The sequence below is a fragment of the Trematomus bernacchii genome, unplaced genomic scaffold (genome assembly GCF_902827165.1).
Source record: "Trematomus bernacchii unplaced genomic scaffold, fTreBer1.1, whole genome shotgun sequence".
NCBI classification, from domain to species: Eukaryota; Metazoa; Chordata; class Actinopteri; order Perciformes; family Nototheniidae; genus Trematomus; species Trematomus bernacchii.
Genome location: NW_022987313.1, coordinates 13,816,338 through 13,834,776, shown reverse-complemented (window position 1 = coordinate 13,834,776; position 18,439 = coordinate 13,816,338). Strand labels below are relative to the sequence as shown.

General features: G+C 38.5%; 1 protein-coding gene across 1 annotated transcript; it reads right to left on the bottom strand.

Moving 5' to 3' along the window:
* Window positions 1-24: 24 nt before the first annotated feature.
* Window positions 25-17,060, bottom strand: LOC117477477 (matrilin-3-like). The gene is made up of 8 exons (XM_034124154.1): window positions 16,727-17,060; window positions 15,154-15,729; window positions 13,184-13,303; window positions 5,203-5,322; window positions 2,140-2,265; window positions 1,888-2,007; window positions 323-424; window positions 25-77 (listed from the first exon to the last, which is right to left on the bottom strand). The coding sequence occupies exons 1-8, from the start codon at window positions 17,058-17,060 to the stop codon at window positions 25-27; spliced, it is 1,551 nt and encodes a 516-aa protein (XP_033980045.1).
* Window positions 17,061-18,439: the final 1,379 nt, after the last annotated feature.

Here is an 18,439-nt window from a genome sequence, read left to right as displayed (position 1 = left end):
TTGAACATGTCTTCACCGCTGTTCTCAATACTGCTGCTCGCCCTCAATCAGGGTCACTTTGTCTGAAAGTTCATCAAGTGGACAGGCTGTCAAGGAAATATAATTGAAAAGTGTACTTGAAATCTGGAAAACTTAAACCATAGATTAAAATCTCATGTATACTCATTAATAAACGTATCAATAAGACAAAACGACTGTAGCAGCCAGCAACTCAAGCTAGTGCAAATGTCTAACATTTCAAGAGGCACAAAGCATTTTCTTTCACATAATATTCACAATTTCAAAAATGTGATTCTTCAAAGCCTTTCATGCAAAAGGATATGTTTTCTGCTCAGCTCCTGAATGGTGGACTGCACTTTTTTCTGGAACAAAATCTGAGCTTCACACATGCAGGCATCTTGAGTTATCTCACCTCTCATTTCCTCTGAAAGCATGAGAAAACAATATGGAGAAGGTCAAAGCATGCGAGTGGTGTTTCACAATGTTCAGTGTAGTTTCTTTGGTATACTCCAGAGCTCTAGAACAACAAGGTTTTTACTTTTGTGAATTTGCTTTTGTGCGTGAGATTATTTAAAGAAAAAATCGATTCAATCTAGATAATCACAACCTGGGAGTGCATAGGGTTAAAGAGGAAACATGTTAATAATAATTTAAAGTATATACTCACACATATAAGACGTAAAAGAAAATCACAACAGACAATATGCAAATAAATTACAACTGTTTTTCAGTCTCTCATTCCTTAAATCAAGAGCACAGCACACTTATGTCTTATTAACTGTGTTGTTAATGACTGGATCAGTAGAAGTAGTGCTTATCGTTGGACAGTGGCTTTAGTTGCAGTCAACTGCAGACGTCTCCATAGCTAAAGAATGTAAAAAGACAGACACAAGATGTATAAAAACTATTTAAACCCAAGTTCATGCAATATAATAAAACATATAAAGCCCCCTATTAGTGCTATAGGCTTGACCAATTTCCTACCTCAAGCTGTGCAGTGAAATGTACATGTGTGAGCATAGACGATTGGTAAGAGCTTGTAAAGGACTTACTTGTATCGGGTCTGCATTCACAAATTAGTCAGCGATTTTTGTAAGTTTGTTTACAGGTTTAGAGACTTATGGCCATACAAGCTAAACCCTTAATGTGAACATGGATGCAAAAATTGCTAGACACCAGTGTTCACCTCCCCAACATGTGAAATGTATAACCACACCTCAGGGCTGTTTGTTGTACCACTTTAAGAAATGTCTGATTGGACTGCTTCTTCCCTCTAATTTCTCTAACCAGGTCTGTTCATTATTGGTAGATGTTTTTCAAGTGAAGACCAAAGTAGAAAATGTCCGTGTTCACAGACTAGCATCCGCAAAAGGATAGGCCAATTTCAGTAATACCCTTAGCGGGAAAATAGTCAAGCCTATAGACCTTTTAGGAGGGCAAATTCTGGTTGAAATATGACATAATATCAAATAAATCAATTTTGGATGTATAGCAGTTGAAAAAGAAATGACTCCAACCTCACCCTCTCACCTTAAATTGTCTTGCATAGTTCAGGGTGGCTCTTGTCAAGTCAAGCACATGGTCCAACCCATCTTTAATAAAGCCTTCAGGTTTTATACCGATTTCAAGGAGCCCACAGCAAGCTGTTGACACTGGGGACTCCAAACTATGTCCAGGTACGCCAAACTTTATGGCGTATTGGTGCCATATTGGCAAATGTTCTCATGCCAAGCTCAACACTAGCTACACAAGACAGCTTACAAGGCAATAGACAGGTGGGTGAAACATTATTCAAAATAGATCTAATCCAAGTAATGGGAAATCTGTTGAATGGTTTAAATACACAGACAGCATTATGTATGTTCAACAGTGAATCCAGGTTCTTACGTGAGCATGTTTTCTGGTCAGAATTCAATACGTATCCCACTTCACACTTGCAGTTGTAAGAGGAACCATTGTTGATGCAGATCTGCTGGCAGTCATGCCCCTGAGCACATGCATCTGAACCTGGAAAGAGACATTCCTATTCAAGGTAGTTCATGGTGTCGTGCAGAAACAGACTTTAGAGCTACTATGGAATAATGTCAATCATCTTGAGGTATTGGACCAATGTTTAGGGAAAATGAAAACGTTTCTTACGTGAGCATGTTTTCTGATCCATGTTCAAGATGTACCCAACCCGACACTTGCAGATGTAAGAGTTCCCATTTTTGGCACAAATGTGCTGGCAATTGTGTCCCTGGGGACATGCATCCGAAGATGAACCTGAAAAGAGAAGCTCACACCTCAGTTTTATGACAGCAATAACAATCACTTAGCTGTTTGAAGATCATTTGGTCACAGTTCCCTTCAAAAGAAATGGATGCATCAGCCATGTGACCAATAATTTACAACATTCCCAGTCTCAATATCTCAGGGTTTTAAAAGCTAACCTTAAAACTGCAAACAAACAGCCGTGGTGCACTTGAGCAAGGCACCGGACAACCCCCCCACCCCCATTGCTCCCCGGGCGCTGTACAATTGCTGCCCACTGCTCCTAGTACTAGACTCCTGGTACTAGGATGGGTTAAAAGCAGAGAACACATTTCACTGTGTGTGCTGTGTGCTCTGCATGTGTGACCATTAAAGAGGGTTTCATCACTCCAAATGTTATTCTACAAGAATTGAAAACTGCCACAACAGCTCTGATGAACCTTGTTTTTGAAGCTTCAAGGCGTTGTGTGGATTATTTGAGATGCTGGATCACACCACAGACAAATAAGCATATTGAAAGAAATCAGGTGCTTACGTGAGCATGTTTTCTGGTCTGCATTCAATACATAATCCACATGACATTTGCAGATATATGAGTCATCACTGTTGACACAAATCTGTTGGCAATCATGTCCCTGGGAACATGTATCTGATCCTGAAAAGAAACACTTCCACATCTTACTTAGCTGAACATTAGTCAAGAAGGTCTTGACTTTAGAATTCCACGATGGGAAGAGTTTGTTCCCAATGAGCTAACTGCCCTTTAAGTATCAACACTTACAAGAGGTGATATGAAATGTGTCTGACCATGTACAAAGTAGAAAACAACATTCTAGGGAAATCTAACACACTGTGGCAAAAACATCATGTCATTTATAAAGGTCAGAGTTCTTACGTGAGCATGTTTTCTGATCTGCGTTCAACACATATCCCATTCGACACTTGCAGACAAACGAGTCATCAGTGCTGACACAAATATGTTGGCAGTCATGTCCCTGGGCACATGTGTCTGAACCTAAAATGAAACACTTAGACATCTTAATGGGCTCAATTTACATGAATCAAGGAGCCATTAGAAAGCAATGGAATCCAGGATGGGTCAGAATAATAAACTCTAAGACAGTCCATCAACTCTTAAAACTTAAGTCTGGGTTTCTTACGTGAGCATGTTTTCTTGTCTGTATTCAAGACATATCCCACCCGACACATGCAGATATATGACTTATCACTGTTTACACATAAGTGCTGGCAATCATGACCATTAGCACATGGATCAGAACCTGAAAAGAGACATATCGCATACATGTGATATGACAGCTCAGATAATCATTCAAGAAGGGCTTTGACAGTTGACCCTTTATGTCTAAAGATGGTTTCAATTGATGATCTCCCTAGACCTGATCTGTGCTTCATTAGCTCTTGCTGCTAAAAGCCAATAACCCAAATGAATAAAATATTGCGATGTACTAAGATGAACTTTGAAGGGAACATGACACATTGTACGTGAGCAAGCACTTGAAATTCAACCCTAACCCTAACCCTAACTCTTTCACTGGTTAGCAATGGTAGTTGTTTCTGGCAAACACCATGAGCATATACTACATTTTAACCCTACAGACAATGGCTTCTGCTATATTTAGTCATGCACCTAAATAATGGATTATAAGGGGAAATTGAATCAAAGCACCACAACATGTATTTCAAATGTTAAAGTTAAATTCAAGTTCTTACGTGAGCACGTTTTCTGGTCCCCATTCAAAACATATCCATCATGACATGTGCAAAGGTGAGAATCACCATTTTTGACACAAATATGCTGGCAGTCATGTCCCTGGGCACATGTATTCGAACCTGAGAAGAAAGCTAACAGCTAACAAACATAGCTTACAAAGTCTTACACTGTCTGCTGTGGTGTCTTAGATGGATCAACAGGTTTTAAAAAGGTTCCACTGGGTTTTTCTCTGGATTATTCTGACTTTATAAGGATTTACATTTATGCAATGTGTAATAATCCATAGTTACTGAATTAAGTCATACATATCTCAAGGTCCTCTTTCTACACGAGCATATTTACTATTATGCAAGTCATGTCAAAGACAGTTTAAGATTAAAATTCAAGTTCTTACGTGAGCAGGTGTTCTGGTCTGCGTCCAACACATATCCCTCATGACACATGCAATAGTAAGAATCGCCATTTTTCAAACAAATATGTTGGCACTCATGTCCCTGGGTACATGCATCAGAACCTGAAAAGAGACACCTACACAGCTAACATCAACAGCAAACCTCCTTGGTAAAGCTTACAATTGGCCAACATTTAAAAACAGATATCTATCAAGTCCATGGCCAAAAGATGTATGCCTTTTCTGCATTTAATCTAAAGCATATACAATAATAACAAAAAGGTTGTAGTCGACCACGCGTGGTCAAGGACATGCATATCAAGTCAAAAATCACAAGTTCTTACGTGAGCATGTTTTCTGATCTGCATTCAACACGTATCCCCCTTGACATTTGCAGATGTACGATGAACCATTGTTAATGCAAATATGTTGGCAGTCATGTCCTTGGGTACAAGTATCTAAACCTGAAAAGAGACACTCAAAGTTGTAAATGACTTCATTAAATTATAGCCACCTACAAGTACATAGTGGGGCTTTTAAAGTGGCACCAATCGATTTACAGTTTGGGGTGCATCAGTTTCTCAAGTCTCCAAACTTTCTGCCCATTCAAAAAGTATTCAAACTTTACTTCCTTGTCATTTGAAACAATCTACAATATCTCATGAACATTTGTCTACAGCACAGTGCTTCAACTTTAAGTTTCTGTCCAAATCAAACTTGGAGAGACACACCAACACTTCAAGCATGTTTCACCTACATCAAGGTAGATCCAAGACACTGCCCCCTGACATGTGATAACATTATTTGGTAAGAATGAGGTTCTTACGTGAGCAAGTTTTTTGGTCTGCATTCAACACATATCCCATTCGACACTTGCAGACAAACGAGTCATCAGTGCTGACACAAATATGTTGGCAGTCATGTCCCTGGGCACATGTGTCTGAACCTAAAATGAAACACTTAGACATCTTAATGGGCTCAATTTACATGAATCAAGGAGCCATTAGAAAGCAATGGAATCTAGGATGGGTCAGAATAATAAACTCTAAGACAGTCCAACTCTTAAAACTTAAGTCTGGGTTTCTTACGTGAGCATGTTTTCTTGTCTGGATTCAAGACATATCCCACCCGACACATGCAGATATATGACTTATCACTGTTTACACATAAGTGCTGGCAATCATGACCATTAGCACATGGATCAGAACCTGAAAAGAGACATATTGCATACATGTGATATGACAGCTCAGATAATCATTCAAGAAGGGCTTTGACAGTTGACCCTTTATGTCTAAAGATGGTTTCAATTGATGATCTCCCTAGACCTGATCTGTGCTTCATTAGCTCTTGCTGCTAAAAGCCAATAACCCAAATGAATAAAATATTGTAATGTACTAAGAAGAACTTTGAAGGGAACATGACACATTGTACGTGAGCAAGCACTTGAAATTCAACCCTAACCCTAACCCTAACTCTTTCACTGGTTAGCAATGGTGGTTGTTTCTGGCAAACACCATTAGCATATACTACATTTTAACCCTACAGACAATGGCTTCTGCTATATTTAGTCATGCACCTAAATAATGGATTATAAGGGGAAATTGAAACAAAGCACCACAACATGCATTTCAAATGTTAAAGTTAAATTCAAGTTCTTACGTGAGCACGTTTTCTGGTCCCCATTCAAAACATATCCATCATGACATGTGCAAAGGTGAGAATCACCATTTTTGACACAAATATGCTGGCAGTCATGTCCCTGGGCACATGTATTCGAACCTGAGAAGAAAGCTAACAGCTAACAAACATAGCTTACAAAGTCTCACACTGTCTGCTGTGGTGTCTTAGATGGATCAACAGGTTTTAAAAAGGTTCCACTGGGTTTTTCTCTGGATTATTCTGATTTTATAAGGATTTACATTTATGCAATGTGTAATAATCCATAGTTACTGAATTAAGTCATACATATCTCAAGGTCCGCTTTCTACACGAGCATATTTACTATTATGCAAGTCATGTCAAAGACAGTTTAAAATTAAAATTCAAGTTCTTACGTGAGCAGGTGTTCTGGTCTGCGTTCAACACATATCCCTCATGACACATGCAATAGTAAGAATCGCCATTTTTCAAACAAATATGTTGGCACTCATGTCCCTGGGTACATGCATCAGAACCTGAAAAGAGACACCTACACAGCTAACATCAACAGCAAACCTCCTTGGTAAAGCTTACAATTGGCCAACATTTAAAACAGATATCTATCAAGTCCATGGCCAAAAGATGTATGCCTTTTCTGCATTTAATCTAAAGCATATACAATAATAACAAAAAGGTTGTAGTCGACCACGCGTGGTCAAGGACATGCATATCAAGTCAAAAATCACAAGTTCTTACGTGAGCATGTTTTCTGATCTGCATTCAACACGTATCCCCCTTGACATTTGCAGATGTACGATGAACCATTGTTAATGCAAATATGTTGGCAGTCATGTCCTTGGGTACAAGTATCTAAACCTGAAAAGAGACACTCAAAGTTGTAAATGACTTCATTAAATTATAGCCACCTACAAGTACATAGTGGGGCTTTTAAAGTGGCACCAATTGATTTACAGTTTGGGGTGCATCAGTTTCTCAAGTCTCCAAACTTTCTGCCCATTCAAAAAGTATTCAAACTTTACTTCCTTGTCATTTGAAACAATCTACAATATCTCATGAACATTTGTCTACAGCACAGTGCTTCAACTTTAAGTTTCTGTCCAAATCAAACTTGGAGAGACACACCAACACTTCAAGCATGTTTCACCTACATCAAGGTAGATCCAAGACACTGCCCCCTGACATGTGATAACATTATTTGGTAAGAATGAGGTTCTTACGTGAGCAAGTTTTTTGGTCTGCATTCAACACATATCCCATTCGACACTCGCAGACAAACGAGTCATCAGTGCTGACACAAATATGTTGGCAGTCATGTCCCTGGGCACATGTGTCTGAACCTAAAATGAAACACTTAGACATCTTAATGGGCTCAATTTACATGAATCAAGGAGCCATTAGAAAGCAATGGAATCTAGGATGGGTCAGAATAATAAACTCTAAGACAGTCCATCAACTCTTAAAACTTAAGTCTGGGTTTCTTACGTGAGCATGTTTTCTTGTCTGGATTCAAGACATATCCCACCCGACACATGCAGATATATGACTTATCACTGTTTACACATAAGTGCTGGCAATCATGACCATTAGCACATGGATCAGAACCTGAAAAGAGACATATTGCATACATGTGATATGACAGCTCAGATAATCATTCAAGAAGGGCTTTGACAGTTGACCCTTTATGTCTAAAGATGGTTTCAATTGATGATCTCCCTAGACCTGATCTGTGCTTCATTAGCTCTTGCTGCTAAAAGCCAATAACCCAAATGAATAAAATATTGTAATGTACTAAGAAGAACTTTGAAGGGAACATGACACATTGTACGTGAGCAAGCACTTGAAATTCAACCCTAACCCTAACCCTAACTCTTTCACTGGTTAGCAATGGTGGTTGTTTCTGGCAAACACCATTAGCATATACTACATTTTAACCCTACAGACAATGGCTTCTGCTATATTTAGTCATGCACCTAAATAATGGATTATAAGGGGAAATTGAAACAAAGCACCACAACATGCATTTCAAATGTTAAAGTTAAATTCAAGTTCTTACGTGAGCACGTTTTCTGGTCCCCATTCAAAACATATCCATCATGACATGTGCAAAGGTGAGAATCACCATTTTTGACACAAATATGCTGGCAGTCATGTCCCTGGGCACATGTATTCGAACCTGAGAAGAAAGCTAACAGCTAACAAACATAGCTTACAAAGTCTCACACTGTCTGCTGTGGTGTCTTAGATGGATCAACAGGTTTTAAAAAGGTTCCACTGGGTTTTTCTCTGGATTATTCTGATTTTATAAGGATTTACATTTATGCAATGTGTAATAATCCATAGTTACTGAATTAAGTCATACATATCTCAAGGTCCGCTTTCTACACGAGCATATTTACTATTATGCAAGTCATGTCAAAGACAGTTTAAAATTAAAATTCAAGTTCTTACGTGAGCAGGTGTTCTGGTCTGCGTTCAACACATATCCCTCATGACACATGCAATAGTAAGAATCGCCATTTTTCAAACAAATATGTTGGCACTCATGTCCCTGGGTACATGCATCAGAACCTGAAAAGAGACACCTACACAGCTAACATCAACAGCAAACCTCCTTGGTAAAGCTTACAATTGGCCAACATTTAAAACAGATATCTATCAAGTCCATGGCCAAAAGATGTATGCCTTTTCTGCATTTAATCTAAAGCATATACAATAATAACAAAAAGGTTGTAGTCGACCACGCGTGGTCAAGGACATGCATATCAAGTCAAAAATCACAAGTTCTTACGTGAGCATGTTTTCTGATCTGCATTCAACACGTATCCCCCTTGACATTTGCAGATGTACGATGAACCATTGTTAATGCAAATATGTTGGCAGTCATGTCCTTGGGTACAAGTATCTAAACCTGAAAAGAGACACTCAAAGTTGTAAATGACTTCATTAAATTATAGCCACCTACAAGTACATAGTGGGGCTTTTAAAGTGGCACCAATTGATTTACAGTTTGGGGTGCATCAGTTTCTCAAGTCTCCAAACTTTCTGCCCATTCAAAAAGTATTCAAACTTTACTTCCTTGTCATTTGAAACAATCTACAATATCTCATGAACATTTGTCTACAGCACAGTGCTTCAACTTTAAGTTTCTGTCCAAATCAAACTTGGAGAGACACACCAACACTTCAAGCATGTTTCACCTACATCAAGGTAGATCCAAGACACTGCCCCCTGACATGTGATAACATTATTTGGTAAGAATGAGGTTCTTACGTGAGCAAGTTTTTTGGTCTGCATTCAACACATATCCCATTCGACACTCGCAGACAAACGAGTCATCAGTGCTGACACAAATATGTTGGCAGTCATGTCCCTGGGCACATGTGTCTGAACCTAAAATGAAACACTTAGACATCTTAATGGGCTCAATTTACATGAATCAAGGAGCCATTAGAAAGCAATGGAATCTAGGATGGGTCAGAATAATAAACTCTAAGACAGTCCATCAACTCTTAAAACTTAAGTCTGGGTTTCTTACGTGAGCATGTTTTCTTGTCTGGATTCAAGACATATCCCACCCGACACATGCAGATATATGACTTATCACTGTTTACACATAAGTGCTGGCAATCATGACCATTAGCACATGGATCAGAACCTGAAAAGAGACATATCGCATACATGTGATATGACAGCTCAGATAATCATTCAAGAAGGGCTTTGACAGTTGACCCTTTATGTCTAAAGATGGTTTCAATTGATGATCTCCCTAGACCTGATCTGTGCTTCATTGGCTCTTGCTGCTAAAAGCCAATAACCCAAATGAATAAAATATTGTAATGTACTAAGAAGAACTTTGAAGGGAACATGACACATTGTACGTGAGCAAGCACTTGAAATTCAACCCTAACCCTAACCCTAACTCTTTCACTGGTTAGCAATGGTGGTTGTTTCTGGCAAACACCATTAGCATATACTACATTTTAACCCTACAGACAATGGCTTCTGCTATATTTAGTCATGCACCTAAATAATGGATTATAAGGGGAAATTGAATCAAAGCACCACAACATGCATTTCAAATGTTAAAGTTAAATTCAAGTTCTTACGTGAGCACGTTTTCTGGTCCCCATTCAAAACATATCCATCATGACATGTGCAAAGGTGAGAATCACCATTTTTGACACAAATATGCTGGCAGTCATGTCCCTGGGCACATGTATTCGAACCTGAGAAGAAAGCTAACAGCTAACAAACATAGCTTACAAAGTCTCACACTGTCTGCTGTGGTGTCTTAGATGGATCAACAGGTTTTAAAAAGGTTCCACTGGGTTTTTCTCTGGATTATTCTGATTTTATAAGGATTTACATTTATGCAATGTGTAATAATCCATAGTTACTGAATTAAGTCATACATATCTCAAGGTCCGCTTTCTACACGAGCATATTTACTATTATGCAAGTCATGTCAAAGACAGTTTAAAATTAAAATTCAAGTTCTTACGTGAGCAGGTGTTCTGGTCTGCGTTCAACACATATCCCTCATGACACATGCAATAGTAAGAATCGCCATTTTTCAAACAAATATGTTGGCACTCATGTCCCTGGGTACATGCATCAGAACCTGAAAAGAGACACCTACACAGCTAACATCAACAGCAAACCTCCTTGGTAAAGCTTACAATTGGCCAACATTTAAAACAGATATCTATCAAGTCCATGGCCAAAAGATTTATGCCTTTTCTGCATTTAATCTAAAGCATATACAATAATAACAAAAAGGTTGTAGTCGACCACGCGTGGTCAAGGACATGCATATCAAGTCAAAAATCACAAGTTCTTACGTGAGCATGTTTTCTGATCTGCATTCAACACGTATCCCCCTTGACATTTGCAGATGTACGATGAACCATTGTTAATGCAAATATGTTGGCAGTCATGTCCTTGGGTACAAGTATCTAAACCTGAAAAGAGACACTCAAAGTTGTAAATTACTTCATTAAATTATAGCCACCTACAAGTACATAGTGGGGCTTTTAAAGTGGCACCAATCGATTTACAGTTTGGGGTGCATCAGTTTCTCAAGTCAAGTATTCAAACTTTACTTCCTTGTCATTTGAAACAATCTACAATATCTCATGTACATTTGTCTACAGCACAGTGCTTCAACTTTAAGTTTCTGTCCAAATCAAACTTGGAGAGACACACCAACACTTCAAGCATGTTTCACCTACATCAAGGTAGATCCAAGACACTGCCCCCTGACATGTGATAACATTATTTGGTAAGAATGAGGTTCTTACGTGAGCAAGTTTTTTGGTCTGCATTCAACAAATATCCCTTGTGACACTTGCAAATGTAGGAATCACCATTTGTCTCACAAGTATGCTGGCAGTCATGTCCCTGGTCACATGTATCGAAACCTGAAAAGAAACTTCCGGAGCTAACGGTTATGCTATCAGGAAAAGCCAGCATTAATAGAAACACAATACAATGGTGTCGCCAAATGCTTTGAACCTTTTCCTGCCTTAAACCAATTATTAATTACCAAGCAAATTAAAACAATTGTTCAAGTTCTCTTCTAAGTGCACTAAGACATGCATATCATAAGCGCCAAGTTCTTACGTGAGCATGTTTTTTGTTCTGCATTTAACTTGTATCCCACTTGACATTTGCAGATGTACGATTCATCATTGTTTTCACAAATGTGCTGGCAATCATGTCCATTTGCACATGGCTCATAACTGAAAAATCATGATATCATTCCAGGAAAGCCAGTACTGTTGGTACCTCAGTCTGACAATTGTTTCTTCCACTATGTGGTTACACGCTCCACTCCTCTTTCTACATCAATCAGTCTCCCAAGTCTCTTAGGTATTCAGGTGGCGCTCAACAACTTAATGAGAAAATGCTAAGCAGAAATTGTGATATTAATCACAAGTTTGTCTGTACAAAGTACCTCAACAACCATAGTTAAATTATGTTTCTATGCAGGGAAAAAAATTACCATTAATAACCAATTAATGCGTCAATGTGATATTCCAAATCAACTAAAAGGTGCTTACGTGAACATGTTTTCTGGTCTGCATTCAAAATATATCCCATTTCACATTTGCAGATGTAGGAATCATCAGTGCTGACACAAATTTGTTCGCAGTCATGTCTTTGGGAACATGAATCCATATCTGAAAAGAAAAACTCCCACGTCTGACACAAAACCCTTATGTAGGAAAGCTATTGTAGAGCCTTTGCTTCGTAGTTATAATTGTTACAGTTTACATAAACTAAAGTTTCTCCCTGTTTAGTCAAGCTAAGTGGTTCCCAGTGTACCATATGCCTCACCAGCTACTTTCAGTCATCGGAACAAACAACAGATGCATGAAAGATATTCAGCTTCTAACGTAAGCATGTTTTCTATTCTGCATTCAACACATCTTCCCTACGACAGTTGCAAAGCTATGAAGGATCATTGCTGCAGTCATGTCCTTGGGCACATGTATCTAAACCTAAAAAGAGACTATTCCAAATCTAAACAACTAAGTCTTACTACATGAGGTACCATGAGTCAGTTCGATTTCAAACATGTCTCATCCCCCTTTAAATTGTCTTTCGCTTTGGTTTGACCACCACATTTTTGACGAGTTTTCAAGGTTTTCTATGTCCTCCATAAGATCCTTAAGTCTGTAATGTTCATTGTTAATGTCAGAAAGAGTTGGTGGCTGTGGAATGGAAGCTGAGTTGTCAACTTTCCAGCCATGAGGTTTATACAACTGCTGACAGCTTATTTTGATTATTTTTGGCTCTAAAGTGCATACCTTGGCAGCAAGCCTAATTCCAGGTTTAAAACACCTAAAGTTGGTGGAGCTAACCTACTAAACTGTGATATTCAGTCCCTCTGACTGGGAAGAGAAGAGGATCTACTTGTCGTTATTAACTTTTAGAGTATGTACCTCTAGTGAGTGTGTTCACAGCAAAAAGTTCTGTAATAACTGTAATCAATCCAAAAGGAGCTACAAAGCTTATAACTCGGAATTCCAAGGTTCTGTCAAAGTTCTCATATCAGCATTTTACCATTTTCTTTTTTAAATAGAGCAAAAACACAATGAGATTTTGTGACACTGAAACATTAAGACAGAGATAAAGATTCTTACGTGCGCATGTTTTCTTGTCCGGGTTCAAGACGTAGCCCTCGCGACACTTGCAGTTGTACGAGTTGTCATTGTTGACACACAGATGTTGGCAATTGTTTCCCTGAGCACATGCATCCAAACCTGAAAAAAAACACTCCAATGTCTGATTGGCTTATGGTGAAATCAATCATTTTGCTTTATATCTCTGTTAGTCATTTGTTAGTATGTATTAATCCACATGTTGTTATCTACATAGCTAGATGCAGATTAGCTTGCTTGATCTCTGTGCTCCAAAATACAAGTAGGCCTATAATATATGAATTTGTTGTTGTAAAATCCTGTTATTTGTGAAGAAATGAAGAAACGTTGTCATGTGTCAATTCCACAATGTTTTACTGGCTTTAGACTTTTAGACACCTGACCATCTTTATTTGCATGCATTTCAGACCATGCAAACACAAAATCTAGTTGATGCAATATGTCGTTATCATTGCATGTCTTTGGTAGTGACGTCTCTTTTGTGGATGCACAGAAGTTGGTCACAGTGAAACACATAGGGTGGCTGAACTTACTCCACAGGTTGAAGGAGAAGTTTGCATGCATACTGTAGCAGGTAACCTTAGCCGTTACCTTGCTAGTTTGGGTGGTACCAAAAGTTATGTGTAGCAGGTGTACACACAGGTGTAGCTATATGCTAGCTAGTGGGTTGGGAAATTGATGAAAGAGCTGTTGGACTGTAAATATGGCTATTGCTAGGGCTAAAATTGTGGATGTTTCTATGTTTACTTGAGCTGCGTGTTTCAGCTGTAGGGGTTGAGAGACAAAGTCTAGAATGGATTGTTTCACAAGTAGCCAGTATACAAGCTAATTTTAAGCTAACTTTAAGTTAAATCATCATCAGACAATAGCTGATGGGTAAAGAGTTTGCATTTCGGCCAATGCGTTATGCCTCTTTTGCTTAATCAATACTACGGTATCCGGAGTGCTTCAAAAACAACTATATTGTCCCATTGCTAACATATTCTGAATATTTGCTGACAGACATAAGTTAAAAGAAGCAGACTGACATTTTTTTTGTCCTTGTAATAATGTTATCACTGTTCTTTGTCTAGTCCAAAATGTGTCACTCAACGTTTATGCTAAGCTAGGTTAACCGGATACTCATGTTGAACTGTTACATTTATGAGTGGTATCAATATTCCCTGCATAAAAAGTATTTTCCTAAAATGTCAAACTATTCGTTTAAACAATATTTAATCTTCTTTTTTTGATTAGCATATTTAAAGATAAAATAATGTGAAAACTTAGGTTGACTGAGAAATGTACTCAAATATGAATGTGTCCATTCAAATACATTCAAAGTAAAATGTAGCGCAAGCTAACTTAGTTTCTGCCTTGCAGGATGAGTGGCCGTTAATTTTCTGTCACATTTAGCAAAAGCCCTAATTGTGGACCTGTGGTAGCTTAGCATGCCTTCAGGAAACTACGCAGGGCAAATGGCATAAGGCACAAGATGCAGTGCAAATAGCAGCCGCGCTCCATGTGAAGTATAGGCAGCATCATATCAGGTTTCAACCATTTTAAAAGTGTTCAAGTTTGTAGAATTTTCTCTGAATTGGCCGATCAACCAGTGCTCAGAGATGTGTCTTCTTCTTTAAGTCAGTTAGTACATGACTAATAGGACATGTTAAATGTTGCCTGCACACTTATAATCAACATTTGTTAGTGAACAACCTTTTGTTGTAAACCCAAACACAACAAGCGGCGGTAAATCCCTGGTTACTGCCCTTGTTTGTAAGACTAAAGAAGAAGGCCATTGACTTTAGAATGGAGATTCCCTCTATGGTGCTGCCCATATAATCACAGGTGAAATTTAAAGAACGGATCTGACATACCCTTGTTTCCTTTACCGTCTTTCCTGCCACCTAGTCCATAATCATCAATTAGGTCATCTACTGGAATATCCGCACTCCCATCATTATCATCCTTACCACACAAGGTTTCCCTAAATTTTAAAGTGAGCTTCTCAATGACACCATAGGTCTCCACGTAGAAGACATGGTCATCGTGTGGCTGGCTAGCCATGAGGCGCAGGGACATCATATCGGCTCTGTCTACTCCCACTGCATAGATCTCAATCCCAGATGCCCGAGCTGCGGCTGATATTTCCTCCACCTTATCCTGGGGCCTCCCATCCGTCACGATAATGGCTACTTTGGCGATGTTCGCGGAGCCAGTTCGGGCTCCTGCTTCCACAGTGAAAGCTTTCTCCATGGCAGTCTTGATGGCCAATCCTGTCATGGTGCCTGAAGCGAGAGGCTCGACTTGTGCCAGTGCCTGCTTCATGGCTGGCTTCGAAAAATACGTCTTCAGAAGAAACTCGATCTTCACCGTGCTGGCATAATTGACAACGCCGACTCGTGTGGCATCTGAGCCGATCGCCATGCTCTCCACCATGTGTTGCAGGAACTCCTTGGCCTTTTCAAACTCAGAAGGGCGTACACTGCGGGAGCTGTCTATAATGAAGACCAGGTCTATAGGACGATTTTTGCAGTTGGATCTTGTTGCTGCAAAAAGAAAGAAAACAAATGCTTTTAAATGTCAAAGCGTGTATTTTCCAACGTATGTGCATTGAAGATACAGTGCTAAAACTCCTAATTTGCGAGAATGGAACATTTATTTTCCAGCGACAAAATAACGTAAGCCACCAAGGCTTACAATTTAGCAAGCTAGCCATGAGTAGCGTCATGCAGAAAATGCAAGGACATCGGGTTAGAGGAAAAATATGAGGTTGTTGGTAAAATCAACATTTTCCTAAAACATACAAACAAATGATGAAGAAAAAAAATATGATTCAAATTACAATTAATTTATTATGCTCCAAAAAGTGAACTTCTGCCATTTCTTTCAGAAAATTACTATTTACGAACTTGAAACCTCATTTGAAGGCAGCATACTAGTTAATAGTTTTAGAAAACCAAAGAAACATACTAGAATATCTTATCACCTAATATGTCAATTTGAAATACTGTCCTCTTAAAAATTCCATCAAAATGTAATACTAACTGATAGTCTCGCAAGTGCTCAGCAAAGGGAGATATAAATGATGGCATAAGAAGGCACGACAAGGAAATCTTCATTAAAGTATCTGATGTCGCTATTGATCTTTATTCATTTGTTAATTGAAATGGAATGATTTATTGTTGGTATATCTTTCAAGCATAAATGAAAAAATGTCAACTTAGTTAAAGTGATAGTAATGCATTTTTTATTATTTGTATTGATATGGTTAGAAAAGGAACTGTTGTTTAACAAACCACTTGGTTATTCAAGGATTACTAGTTATTTGAGCTTACAGACTAATAGAAATCCACTATTTATAAGTCCATAACAGCATTTTAAATGTGCTAAATAATATGTAGCTGCATTGTCAGTTTGTTTAAAGGTTTCACACCAAATTTGAACACATTTGTCCAAAACATGACAAATGCATGGTGAGCAAATGTGAGGGTATAGCACGCATGCACAGCAGGATAAAACATAACATCTATAGCACCAACCCACCTCCATTGTCTGCTCCCTGTCTCTCCTGCAGGTAGCTGTTGGCCCCGGCCCGGGCCCCCTGCTGCTGCTGGGACCCTCGTGCTGACTGAGCACCCGGCTGCTGGAGCTCTAGGAAACTTTCAGCAGTCGGATCTTCTTCAAATCTCGGTTCAATAGATTTGATCTCTCCAAAGCGCTGATGGAGTCTTGGAGAGACCTGCGAGGATACTCGTGGGATTGAAGGACTTATTGAGTGGATCTGCCGGCTGCGTGACCCAAACTGTGTGGAAGTTCCCACAGTTCCAGGCGCCAGGAGGCAGATGAAACAAAGCAGTCTCCAGGTTAACGAGGTCATGTTGCCTGCACACAGTTGTGTTCCCTTCGCCTCTGGTCTGGATCTTGATTTATACAGTCGATGTATAAATCTATCTATAAATCTATGATCTGGATGCACCTCTGTCTCTACTTCCACAGCTTACTGCAGTCTATTTATATGATGCTGGACACACTGCCCACAAGGCGTGGGGAATAGGAGGCATTTGGGGGAAGTGAAGGAAGAGGGAGGTCTCAAAGCAGCAGTAATCTCTACAGACATTTTATAATAACCATTAAAACTTTAATTACACATAACCTTTCCCAGTATTACACTGGACAGCTAAGTGGTGGAATGTAACTATCAACAGTACAAGAACAGAGGCTACATGTCAAAAGTAGTACTATACAATACAATACAATACAATACAATACAATACAAAGGGGCTTTATTGGTGACCACATTGTAAACATAGTATTGCCAAAGCATTCCGCACAAGGCGTTATAACAGAACAAAAACAAAAAAGAAACCCTAAACATAAACTTACCGTACTATCTGCTTTCATTATAAGCCAAATTGAATACATATGTTTTCAGCTGCATTTAAATTGTTGACATAAATATTAAGTATAGTATAAAGAGGTTAGCTGGTTAGTCATTGACCTTTCAGTAGTAATAATTCAATTCAATATTAGTATGAGTTCTGCTAAAACGTTTGTGCTCCTACTTGCGTAAAATTATAAAAGCATGCATGAGTATTTTTATTGTGTGGCGTAACTTTACTTTCAATATATTGGTAATTCTACCACTGGTTGTAATCATTTTTCCTGAGAAGATATTAATGTTGCATGCATTAAGTGTCTTTCAGAGGTTAAACAGATGCTACAGTATTCCAAACATACAGCATGTTGTCTAATATTTTCTTATAAGTGTTGCAATTGTGACCTCTGCTGGCATAATTGAGCTACATCTTATGTATGAAAAAGCTTTTATTGTTATTATTATGATTATTATTATTATTATTATTATTATTATTATTATTACTATTATTATTTTGTTGTTAACAAGAAGCTAGGAATTTCATTATTGACCTTTGACACGGCAGAGATAACATTTTCAGGACTGTTAGGACAATAATAAATGTGGATTATAATAATATGTGGACCTGAATACATTTGCAAAATAAATAAGAATATATTAAATAAAAAGGATTTATATAAAGTATTATCTCGATATTACTCTCGCAGTGGGACCTGAACAAATACTATAGAACTATAAAGACAAACTTGATTAATTCTAGGGCAGCTGATACTCAGAAAGCATAATCACCATGTAGCATGTTGCCCTCTCTTGGATTCTTTAGCAAACTGCACCACAGTTTGGGTGCGTGACCTAAATAAAACAGCCATTCCACTATTCAA